Genomic DNA, 11,922 nt, shown 5'->3' on the forward strand with positions numbered 1-11,922 from the left:
GGCCGGCGGCGAGGTCTAAATGCGTGGTCGCACACAATCTCACAATCTGGGAGGTTGTGTGCCACGTCTCGTAGCTGCAAGGTCTCGCTGGCATGGGCGACGATTCGTGCAGGCGGATATCAGCCCTGTAGCGCAAAATAGGGGCACTTGGGTCGGACGAGAGAACGGCGATGATGGAGGCATGATTTCACGAGTGCCCATCTGGTGCGTCGCGGTGGGGCAGCATCGTTGATGAAGACGCCCTCGAGCTGCAGAGCTCAATCTCTGCGCCGATGCTTTCCTCTGCCGCTGGCGCCGCCGCCGCCGCCGCTCCTGCGACAGCTGCACATTCCCGAGCCGTGGAACCGACAAAATGGCCGTCTTGACTCTGCGGCCTCTGGGCGTCAAAGTTCGTATCGGAAGCGCCTTCTCCTGCCCGGCGTGGAGGTGTGCTCGGCTGGGAGCGACTCGGCGGCTGGCTTCATCAATCATTCACTCATCGATGCAGAGGAAAGCACGGCTTCTCGGAGCGGTAACACCCTGTACCTTGCAGCTGACTGGCCAAGCAGGCTGTTGTACGACTGTCGAGTTGACACATGGCCACACGTTTGACGGAGCTTCCAGTGCGGCGGCCTGGACGAAGAGCACGCTGCATGCGGCGCACGTCGTCACAATCTGATGCACGCCATCGGGAGCTTGCGTGGTGCATATGCTTCTGGTCGACATGCTGTTGTCGCCGCCAGCTCACCGCCCGACGGCGCGCGATTCTCAATCCAGATGCCAAAAGCAAGCAAGCACGGCATCCGACGGGGAAAGCATGGCGTTGAGTGGACTGATCCGCCGACAGAAATATGCTTGAGTGAACGTTGGACAAGCACAGAAGATGGTACAGGTTGGGGATGTTCGCTGCTGCCAGTCCACGCGGAGCAAGCTGTTGATACCCGAGCTTCCTCGCGCCTTCCAGAAGGGCTCTAGAGGACGGCAGGCACAGCAAGCAGCGTGCGTTGCAACACGGCAAGCACGCAACATGCCGGGCGTGACTGACACTAACTGCCTCCCATGCCTCTGCAGTGCAGCGCGTGTGGCCCCCGCCACTTACCATTGCACTCTCAGCCTCCACTAACCACCACCACACTGCATCTCCAGCAGGCAGCCACCGCGGTGCGGTCGCATTCGCCAGTCTTCAGCGACGTCTGGTCGTCCCTTCAGACCTTTCCGAAAAACACTTGCCCGCAATGATGCTCGGCGATTGATCAGCGCTGAAAGCATGCATCACGCACATCACCGCCAATGCTGGAATCTTCTCCGAAACTGGCATCGTTGCAGAAGGCCCACGTGGTCTCGAACTACATCCCGAAGAGCAAGCGCTTTTGGCTTGTTGTACGATCTGCACTAGATATGCGTTCACGTTCGCCATCAACCTTGGGATCACTTCGGCACACCTGGACCCTGAAGACGTTCCCATGTCCAGTAGCATCGCCTGTCGGCGCCAGCGGAGGTGACTTCCGACCCATGGTCATCTTTCGGAGGGTGGTGACGAAATGAAGACGCATGTCGGACCATGGAAGCTCAGGCCTTTCACGGCTGTGATGACATCGAAGACCGAGTGCCGTAGGGCCAGGTGCAGTCGTTGAAGGAATTCTACATTCTGCCATCATACCTGTGGCGTGTAGCAATGCGCTTGTCGGGCTTTACACAATCGTCCGGAGAACTGCCAGGAACGATGCCACAGCCTCAGCGACCTCTGGCTCGATTGTTGGGATTGTAAGTGGATGATCCTATTTTCCTTTGCCCCACGGGCTTTCAACGCATTGAAATCTTCTCTGTACTGTTCGATAGCCGCGCTTGGGACTGACTTTTCGCGGCGGAATTGTGCAATGGCTCGCATGTCTGTGCTGGATTCCGTGAAAAGCACAATATAGAACTTCGTCCGAGACTATGAAGTAGCCTCTCTCAAGATCTATCCTTCTATCATTCTAGCGAAATACTGGACTCTTTTCCATTGATGCACTTGTGACCACGCCTTCGCTCGCAACCGTCTCACCCGATCAAAGCATCTCTAATCTCAATGTTAACCTGCCCCTCATAACCCACAAACCTCACGCTCCTCATATCCCTCACAATCCAATCCGCCCCCGCCTCCTTCAATCTCTCAACATCATGCGTCGTGGCCAGCGCAACAACCTTATACCCGGCCGCCTTCCCACTCCTCACCCCCGCCGGCGCATCCTCCAAAACCAAAACCTCCTCCCCCTCCACCACCTCTCCCTTCCCCAACAACCCGGCCCCCTTCCTATAACACTCCGGATCCGGCTTCCCCCTCCCAACCTCCTCCGCCGTAACCATAAACCTCGGCTTCGCCAACCCCATAACATCCAACCAACCCTGCACAAGCGGCCTCGTCCCACTCGTAACAATCGCCCAAGGCGCCCCCACCGCTTCCAACTCGTCCAACAACAGCCTCGAACCCGGAATGTCTTTCGCTCCATTCTCCGGATCATTCCCAAAAATCTTCGGGATCAATCCTTCGACATGACAAACATACTCCCAATTCGCTCGTTCAGGTGCCAAAATCGCAAGGACGTCAATACTCCGTCTTCCATGTGAAGTTTTGAGAATTTCGTCTCCGGGGACGCCGATTTCGCGGCCGAGTTGTTGCCAGTGTTTTTCGATTGCTGCTGTGGAGTCGATGATTGTGCCGTCCATGTCGAAGAGGAGGGCCGAGAAGGAATGTGTAGAAGGAGGCGAGGAGAAGTTGTGCTCCTCGGGTCCTTGTGCAATGGATCCCATCTTGCTGAATGTTCTTGATTCGAAGGTGTCAGGTTGTTCTTGCAAATTGGAACCAGTAATGCGGTCGAGCTGCCACGTGGATCTTTCTCGCACGTTCGATAAGCAAGGAATTGTAAGTAGAAGTGCGGGAGAGAAAGGGAGATGCTTGAGCCTGTTTTATCAAGAAATTGGGCAGCGTATGGACTTGCACTTCGTCGACGCCCACCGCCCTCGTTTTGAACCAAAACTTTTTGTCGGCGTTGAGTCGTCGGCTGCGGAAAGCGGAGCTGCCGCTTCAGGCAACTGCCGCTCGCCTCACAGACCTTGACTGCCAACGAATGTCAGGCATCAACAGGATAAATATTAGTTGTACAAGCAATCGACATTTTCTCTTCGGTATCGCTTTATTTACACAGCCAATCCAATATCTTACGCCTTCGCCAAATGCTAGTAACGCTCTTCCGCTGAACTGCTCGAAGAATGATCTTGGCGACAACACAGAGAATCTGAGTCGAGATGCGCCTACGAACCATCCATCCATCGTAGGCCTGCCTTCGAGCTTACTGCTATGCACCTTGACAGAGCAGCTTTCGTACCATGTGCACCGCCGTGCACCCCATAAGCATCTCGCATCATCTCATCTGCGCGCGCCGGCAGGTCGTAGATCGTACGAAACCTATGCCCTTCGTCGAAAATCCAACGCTCGTGCAAAACCTCGTCGAAAACCTCGTCAAAGTCTGTCCGACTCGTGCCTCTGCGTCAATCCTTGACGTATAGTCACTCGTTATGTCCCGAACAAGGGTCTTGTCGAAAGGAAAGAATTTTTGAAAAAAGTCCACCAGTCCGAACGCCGTGTCAAGCCTCTTTTGCTCGCATCTATGCCCTGGTGACTTGGTAATGTAATGGAAATCAACAAACGCTTTTGTGTTCTTTTGAGAATAAAGTAGTATGCACGATGTGGCCGGAATCGTGCGCCAAACGCCATTTCGTGGATTGGTTAGCTGCTGCCGAGAACATCAACAGGCGGAGCAGCGACGGGTTACTGTACGTCATGTATTCGTCTCTTGGTGGTCGCGAACGTCCAGGTCTCCCACCGCTGCGCGTATGCGCAAATCAAGGCCCGGGCGGATCGTGGAGTTCACAGTTTGGATTTGTATTGCGAATGCATTTCGAGCACGCGTGACCATTGCCTCATGACTCAAGTCGGGTTCGAAGCTCTTCGTCAACGATGTCGTTGAGTTTCTTCCGGTTCTTGAGGTTCAACGCACCGTTGCGCCACGCCTGACGTAGTTGCTTGAATCCTTGACCCTGAGTGCTGGCGGGCTCGATCTTGACAAGTTCCACGTAATCTCGCACAATGTGATCACGGATAGGCGTGCTGCTGGCGAGGGCCTTGGCGTAGAATTGGAGCAAGTTCTGCATGCCAGTGTTGTTGTTCCTGTTCTGCGCATCGTCGGTAGCATAGTACTTGAACTCGCCGTACATGCGGTGGTTGTAGTTCCGAATCAGGAAGTGTGACCAGAACTGATAGAGCACGTCGAGATCATACGGGCAATTGCCAGTCGAAGCTTCGTCTCGCTGCTTGAGTGCTTTGAGGCGGAGGTGCACATATGGCTCCAGAGTCGTGCCCGCAGGCAGTGCTTCATGGGGCCGTTCGCTGTTCTTGATCCAAAGCAATGGGAGCTCATTGTTGACACCCTTCTCAGGCGATCGACCTTGGCTTGGGCTGGCGTGACGAGAAATGTCCGGGGTGGGGTGATCGCCATTGGTGGCCGGCTCTCCATTCGTCGCTGGCTTCGCAGCGTCGTCTCCTGCCTTTTCCAGTTCGCCAAAGATGCTTCGTGTGTCAATGGATCCGTTCGAAAAGGTGCGGGCGGCAGCATGCTGTGGCTTCTGCAAACCTAATTTGAGAATGACGGTCAGAGTGCTCGCCTGCTCATCAGGAAAGACATCGCCCTCGCTATCCTTCGCATCGATAGGGCTGCTCAGGTTGGCCATCCCTTGACTTGTGCCATTCTCGCGAACGGGTGACTTGGTGGCACGACCTCGATCTTCATCTCCGCGTGTCGCATCGCCATAGCCGAAGTCATGCGCAGGCGCAAAGGGCGCAAAGCCTGGCACAGCACCGTTCATGGCGTAGCCGGCATCGTATGACCGCCGCTGAGAACCCGGCAGGCCAGCGGATGCTGGACCTCGAAAGGCATCCACAGGCGGAGGAAATATAGCAGCAGGAGGCTCTGGGCGCATTAGAGTGTTCGGACCCTCTGTCTGCGCTGCCGGCTCGCGCTGGTCCATTGGCATCACGAATTGCTCCCATCCATCCTGCCTCCGCAGACGATCCTTTCCATCGTCGCCGGTCTTGATCTCGATGGTTTCCGATCTGAGACACACAGCCTTGAGAAGATTCGGGTCTGCCGATAGCTGCTTGATTCGGTTGAAGTTCGAAATCACGTCCAAGAAGACGAAGCCTTGCGAGTCCATGTTCTTGCGCAGATACATGTCTTTGAGCAAATTGTCAATGGAGAAATAGTATTCAAGCTGAGTGCTGACCATTTCGAAAAGGTATTGCTGCTCAGCGACTTGCGCGTAGGGGATCGCGCTCATAGGCATGCCAGAGTAGTCGTACATTCCAGGATAGTAGGTCTGCACTGGAGGAATTCCAACCGCCGGACCGTAGCCGAAGCGACCACCATAAGCCTGGTCGATGGGGATGGACTGTGAGCGAGGGTTGCCACGCCAGCTGCCACGGCCAGGCTGGGCGAACCCGAAGTTCCCGCGGGGTGATTGGAAGGCAGAAGGAGAGTGAGGAGCACCATAAGGACCAGTGAACTCGGCGTGGCCGTTGGTGAACGCCTGACTGGGTTGATGGCCATTGGCAAACTCACGCGAGCCACCACGACCTCGACCACCACGCTTGCTGCCACGTGGGGCACCTGTCCATTCTTTGCCATTGTAGCTTTCGAAGTTGCGGTCCTTCTTGCTATCCGACGGCACTCTTCGCACTGGGGCCTCGCGATTTGCATCCGCGCCCTCACGCACATCCTTGACGCCCGCATCTTTCGATGATCGTGGGATGGGTTCCGGTGCCTTCACATCCACGGAGGTGGCAAGCTTCGCGGGTGAGCTCGTGCGTTGAGATTGAGTTACACCTTTAGCAGCAACGTCCTCCAAGGTAGAGTTCGCTGACGTCTTCGCCTGACTCTGACCTCGAACCTGGCTACCTGCTCGGGAGCCACTTGCTGTAGTCTTGCGACTTGGTTTTGCTGGTGGCGGCATTGCTTCACGGTCGATGTCAGAGCGTCCGCGAGAGCTGGCTCCAGCGTTGTCGGCATCACTTGGTGACGACTCTTTCTTGGTGGCAGCACGATCACCGCCCTTGGCTCCGTTGGGACCGCCACGAGCACCTCCACGCCCACGTGTGGAGGTGCCACCACGGCCACCTCGATCGCCACCCGAGCCGCGAGGCGGTCGGTTCATCTCTTCTGTCGCCCAAACGATTGTAGGTGTGACGGGAATCTGGGTCCACTTCGTCTTTTCGCGTGGCTTGGCATTTGATTCGCCTTCAGCGCCCTCGCTTGTCTTCTCCTTCTCAGCAATGTCTTTGCGTTCCTTGTCTTCCACTCGCTCTGCCTTGTCGGGCGTAGGCCACGAGGTCTCGTCCTTGACGGATGGAGGGACGGCATGGAGATTTGGTAGGCTTTGATGCTCGCGTTGCGCCTTTGCGGGCGGGGGCGTCGCGTCGTTGCGGATGGATTCTGTAGAGAGCTTTGAGCCCTGACGAGCTTGAGATTTTTCTTCAAAACGCTTACCTTGAGGAGCACTGGGCTTCTTGGTGTCGCTGCCACTTTCGGCTTCCCGTGGGAGGCCCGTGATCGAGTTTGCTTTCTTTCTCGAATCTGCTCGGGGTCGCTGGTTTTCCTTCATGGCTGGTGCGGGGACGGCAGGTGGAGCTGGCTTCGGTGCTTGAGGCACTGCGACAGGGACTGGCTTGGGTGCCTCGACTCGTTTGATGGCCCACGGGTTGACTGATGGCGGTGCTGCCTCGGTATACACCACGGGCTTTGGCTCAGGCTTAGGCGCCTCTGGCTCTTTGGACGCCTTGTCGCCCTTCTTGCCCTTTCGGGCGGGACGATCACTGCTCTTGCCATCCTTGTCGTGATCTTGACGCTCCTTGCGTGCAGCAATCCAAGAGGGTTCTGAGTTCTGTGCAGAATTGTCCGACTTGGTATCCCATGTGGTCTCTGACGAGCCATTGGTCTGTGGTGCCGAGGAAGAGTCCTCACTGGCGGTGGCAGTATTTGGGGTAGCCACGAGATCTGGCGATGGCGCTCTGGAAGTACCGTTGGCCAACCTGGCATCAGTCTTGGTGCCCTCTTCCGCATCGTCTTTTGTCGGTGCAGGCTTGGACTGTTCCTGCGCAGTTTTGCGGACATCTGATTTCTCGCCCGCAGTCGACTCCACATCATCAGCCCAATTACTGTTCGGACCCAGCTCTGAAAATGTGCCTGTAGCTGGCGTTGCCGTGCCAGATGTGACCTTGCTCGATGGAGCTTGTGACGTCGCCGTCGAGGTCTTGCCCCTTGCCGCCTGGGCGTATGAGAAGCCACTTGGGCTCGATGTTGAGGCAACCATTGCGAGTGATGCAATGCTGCTCCGTGAGATAGCTTGGGTAGCTCTGCCTGACTTGCGGCCGGCACAGCGCCTTCAAACAGGTGTGCCCAGTTGGGCTAATTCCAAAGATTGACCAGCAGCCGCTGCTGCGCCTGGGAGACCTCTCGCTCAACGAGAAAGAGCCTGCCGCTTCCGCCGCACGCGATCACACCCAACGTACGAGGTCGGGATTCGGGGGTGGGGTCTTGCTGCTTCTTACTGCAAATGAGTTGCGAAGGTCTGTAATGTGTCGATGAACGGGAATGGATGCGAGAGGCACGTTGTCCAGCGGGTGGAATGAAATGTGCTGCGTTGCTCGTGTCGCCGTGAAGGGGTCGTCGGATCGGAGATGGCAGGGAAGGGTGCTAGCAAGCGGAGCAAGCAATTGACAAGCACGTGTCTAGTCGAACATTGATGGTCAGCAGCTGCGGCAGGCTCGCGGCGACGATGAAGCAACGATGGTGCGACCGCGAGTGACGGGGCAGGTGCGATGGAGGGAAATCGACCTGACTTACCCGGACGATTAAGCTTTGCTCTGCACAGAACCTGGCACTGGGCGAAAAAAGATGGTGTGACGTCTGGACCCAGAGGTCGGCGACGACGTCGATTTGGTGGAAGATGGCGGGACCGCGTCGTCCGTCAGGCGGTGCTGCTGCCGGCGATGGGCGCGGAGTGTTGGGCAGAGGCGAGCAGCGGGCGTGCGGTGGTGCAGGTGGTGGTGATGCGGGTATCGCTTGAGAAAGAAATTGTGCCACGGCCGGCGGAGCGCAAGTGGCCCGGGCGTGCACGTGCGACACGTTTCTGGCGTCGAGTCTTCCGCGGGCGGGTCAGCGACGGACAGCGCAGGCGCGGCGGGTGCTGGAGGAGCGGCGGCGAGAGGGGAGGGGGTTGCGGCAATATCAGAAAAAGGACTGCGTGTGTGCGAGAGGTGAGAGCAGGTGGAGTTGGTACCGTGAAAACACCACAGCAAGCAAGCAAGCAAGCAAGCATCGTCGGCACGGCCGGGAATACATGACGCTACAGAGCTCACCCTCGACACGACTCGACTCCCTTGCCCACAGCTCCGTCTTCCTCTTCTGCTGCTGCTGCTGCTGCTCGCCGTGTACCGCCGTACCTCGCTCGTCCACCGCGGTGCCTCAATCGAGCTTAGAGCCGAGCCTGTTGCGTGTTCCTGTCTCGTCGCTCCTCCTCCCCTCCGCTCCCCTCCCCCACTACGGCACGCTCTACACGCTGCACGCGATCAGCACCGCGAGTGTCAGTGCGTCTGGTCGCTTGTCTCCTGCACCGCTGTCCTCAGCTGCGGCATTCCATGTCGAATGAAGTGAGGAGACCTGCTCCACTCTCGCGTGCATTGCATGCATCGGCGAGCACAGCAGCAGTTTACTCCTCTTCCTCTCCTCCTCTTCTCTCCTCCCGAGCCGCCGTTAAGCGCCATTCCGCTGCTCGCGTCTAGTACGCAACTCCATCTCTCCGGCCTCGCGGCGTTATTCACTTCACCATTCAGCTCACTGGACATGAAAGGCGTTGAAACGGTGCCAAGTGGAACGACAAGCCAAAAACCTAGACTACGATCTACTGCTCACTTCTAAGCCCTACTTGCAGCATCACCGCCGTAAAGCTGCATCGCCTCCTCATCCTGGCGGAACAACTCCAGCAAGATCTCTCGCTCGCGTTCCAGGCCACGAGCAAGCGCTTCTGCATCATCGGCCATCCTCTGTTTCTGCTCCGCAACGCTCTCGAGCGCTTCCTCCAGATCCTTCTTCACTTCACGCGCTGTTTCTTCATTGAATCCGAGCTTCTCAAGCTGAGCGACGCGTCTCTTTCCCTCCTCGGAAACTTTTCGCCATCTGCCACGAGATTCTTGATCCTGCGTAAATCTATCCACGTTGGCTTGTGCACTTTCGCCATATTTCATCTCGATACCAGACACGTGCGCGCGCATTGCGCGATTAATGAGCGCCCCATTTGGCACAAATGTGCTTCTGGCGTGCGGGTCGATGGACCACATCAAGTTCGAGGGCGCGATCACCCGCTGTAGCATGTGATAAAGCAAGGAATCGAACCGGCGCGAGGAGCCTTCCCAAAACCAGAGCAACTTCCGCAAATTCTTGTAATGTTCGGTAACATCTCCATTGACATTGTCGAATCCACTTATTTGTGCTCTGGGAAACGCCACCCTGGGAGAGCATCCTGGCCGCAAGTAGCGCTTGACGACAATTGCCTCATCGGGCAGAGCTGTCAAGCAATCAGGTATCCAGTGTCGATCTCGTGCCCAAAAGGATTCCTCGACCGACGAGCCTGATGCCTCAGTATGCTTATACACGCTTTATGGGCTTGTATCGTAAAACTAACATCTTGTCAGTCTACGTCGTGCTTTCACAGAGATTAAAGTTCGACGTACGCGCCATATACGTATGACTCTTCATACTCAGGTTTCTCATTCCCATGCACAAACTCGTCGTAAAACTCGAATACACACGCATTGAAGAAGTGTTGATCCCGTAGAAAGAGCTGCTCAAGTCGCTGCAATGAAGGAGCATCAGCCACGGCACGATCCAGTTTAACAAGATGAATGCTGTTGAATCTCGCAGCGTCCTCCCCTTTCCCGAAGTGCTTGGTTGGCAGATTACTCCGCCACAAGACAATACTCGAAGCTGCTGGCAGATCTGCTGTCCAAGGGTACAAGCTCCCCAAAGAGGTCCCAGAAGCTTGTAGCACAGTCTGCATTGCGCGGAGGATCTTCCACAAAGGAGGGCCCATGTAGTGCGCAACACGGTCTGGATCTTGTTTGAGGAGCGTGAACTGTGCGCTCCTAAAGTTGTCAACGTCCACTCTCCGCAGGTTGTGTGCTTCTTCCGTAGACAGAGTGTTGAGATCACTCGTGGCTGCGGCGGTGAGAAGGGTCTGTCGCAGCCGCTCCGGCCAATGGAGAAAGTAGCTAACGAGACCATCAGAGGCTTGGTATCCGTCCAAATGCCTCTCCTCCCCATCCTTAATCTCGCAGAACCAAACTTGAGCATGTTCGAAAGGTCCTCTTCCAGCTCCTGTGCTGTACAAGCAGACTACAATCCACTCGTCCGAGAGTTTAGGGTCTTCGCACCATCCTGGCAACAACAACGACTGCGTGACGCTGGATTCTCGATAGACTTGTGTAAAATGCTGCCTGAAATCCGTGATTTCGAGAACGACGCATTCGGACCCAGCTTCTTGAGCCTGCAGAGTCTGGACAGTGTCAAATGTTCCTCCTTGACCTGGCTTGCCGAACTTGGTGCATCCAGTAATGTTACCAGCCATCCAGTGCTTGCTGTTGTGTGCCGCCTCCTGTCCGCAGAGGACACAGAAAGACTTACCACATGCTCCATTGCGACAAAACAGCGAATTGCATCCCTCGGACAGCATGTACTTGCTTCGACAGCCAGGGCAATATTGAAAATCCTTTCCAGCCTCGAGGCCAGCGAAAGCATCCTCGCCAGCAGTGGGTTCTGAGCTGGTGGGAACACATTCGTGCTGTCTTTGACTGCATATCGGGAGTCCATCGCACTTCGGGCATATAGTTCCAGAGCATGTCTGACACCTCGCTTGCGGTGAGCTCGAAAGAGAGGCCTTGCTGCCGACAAAGGCACCGCATCTAGCGACTCGACTGTTCGTAGCAATCATCTTGTCGACCCTTGCAATATCCGCGTCTGAAGCGATCGCCGACCCATCAGCAGAGACGGGATGTTGGCAATAGAGTCGATCGTGACCGGGTGTGCGGTATTCACTCTCCTTTGCTTCGAACCTTGTCACAAAGTCCCCGCCCAGGTGAGCATTCAGTACGGCTGCATAGTCGCGTGCTTTGAGTGGAGGTTCCCCCTAGAACACGGGTCAATCAGCAATGGGCAAACAATTGTATTGGCGGCCTTGTCTACGCATACCTCTGCCCACCGGCACTCGCTCCAACCTCCTTCAGTGCGTAAAGCTGCCTGAAATTTTGGCACCATTTCGCTGGAGAAGCAATCATTGCAGATCTTGTCGTTGTCCTTGCCAATAAATACCCAATTGCCAGGTCCAACATCGTCGCAACAAACGCCGCACTCGATTGTCTCACTACTGTCTGCCATATTAACGACCTCCTCCGTAGGCAGTGTGTGTTACAATGTCAACGACCCTCAAGTTTCATGTGGGATGACTTACCAGTTTTGGAAAATGTGATTCGGACAAAGCACGCTACGACTGTATCAACATCGACGCTTTAGGCTAGAAGACTTCAGCTCATTCTTTGTGTTTATCTTTCACATCCGTCTGTCGCGAACAAAGTTCTGGCCGAGTCAGAGCAGTGCGACCATGGCGTGGAGGCCTAGCAGCAGCAGTAGGTCAGTTGTTCAATACCGCAAACTCAAGCTGTTCATCTTCATCGTTTCACAGTGCAGCGACGCTTGCGTCCTTGAACGATCGTGAGGATGCCGAATGTACTGCATGTGGCGGTATGTTCGCCAGATATCCCTCGAGATAGGAGTGCGTCCATTGGTGACGCAGTAGGTTCAA

At 55.9% G+C, this 11,922-nt stretch overlaps 3 protein-coding genes across 5 annotated transcripts; all 3 read right to left on the reverse strand.

Annotated features, from left to right (window-relative positions):
- Positions 1-2,019: 2,019 nt before the first annotated feature.
- CKM354_000355500 (uncharacterized protein) lies at positions 2,020-2,769 on the reverse strand (the record flags this gene model as incomplete). The annotated part of the gene is made up of 1 exon (XM_044798755.1): positions 2,020-2,769. One exon carries the CDS (start codon positions 2,767-2,769, stop codon positions 2,020-2,022), a length of 750 nt encoding a protein of 249 aa, XP_044654690.1.
- A 1,170-nt stretch (positions 2,770-3,939) lies between these two features.
- On the reverse strand, positions 3,940-7,380 carry CKM354_000355600 (uncharacterized protein; the record flags this gene model as incomplete). Its single annotated transcript, XM_044798756.1, has 1 exon — positions 3,940-7,380. The coding sequence occupies one exon, from the start codon at positions 7,378-7,380 to the stop codon at positions 3,940-3,942; it is 3,441 nt and encodes a 1,146-aa protein (XP_044654691.1).
- Positions 7,381-8,983: 1,603 nt separating this feature from the next.
- Positions 8,984-11,498, reverse strand: CKM354_000355700 (uncharacterized protein; the record flags this gene model as incomplete). Of its 3 annotated transcripts, XM_044798757.1 has the most annotated exons (4): positions 8,984-9,633; positions 9,720-9,745; positions 9,800-11,250; positions 11,313-11,498. In XM_044798757.1, 4 exons carry the CDS (start codon positions 11,496-11,498, stop codon positions 8,984-8,986), a joined length of 2,313 nt encoding a protein of 770 aa, XP_044654692.1. The 3 variants fall into 3 exon arrangements, with proteins under 3 accessions (XP_044654692.1, XP_044654693.1, XP_044654694.1); XM_044798758.1 differs by lacking the exon at positions 11,313-11,498 and having other exon boundaries at positions 9,800-10,692; XM_044798759.1 differs by lacking the exons at positions 8,984-9,633; positions 9,720-9,745 and having other exon boundaries at positions 11,027-11,081; positions 11,177-11,250.
- Positions 11,499-11,922: the final 424 nt, after the last annotated feature.

This window comes from Cercospora kikuchii, assembly GCF_019650295.1.
Source record: "Cercospora kikuchii DNA, contig_00002, whole genome shotgun sequence".
In the NCBI taxonomy this organism is placed as follows: domain Eukaryota; kingdom Fungi; phylum Ascomycota; class Dothideomycetes; order Mycosphaerellales; family Mycosphaerellaceae; genus Cercospora; species Cercospora kikuchii.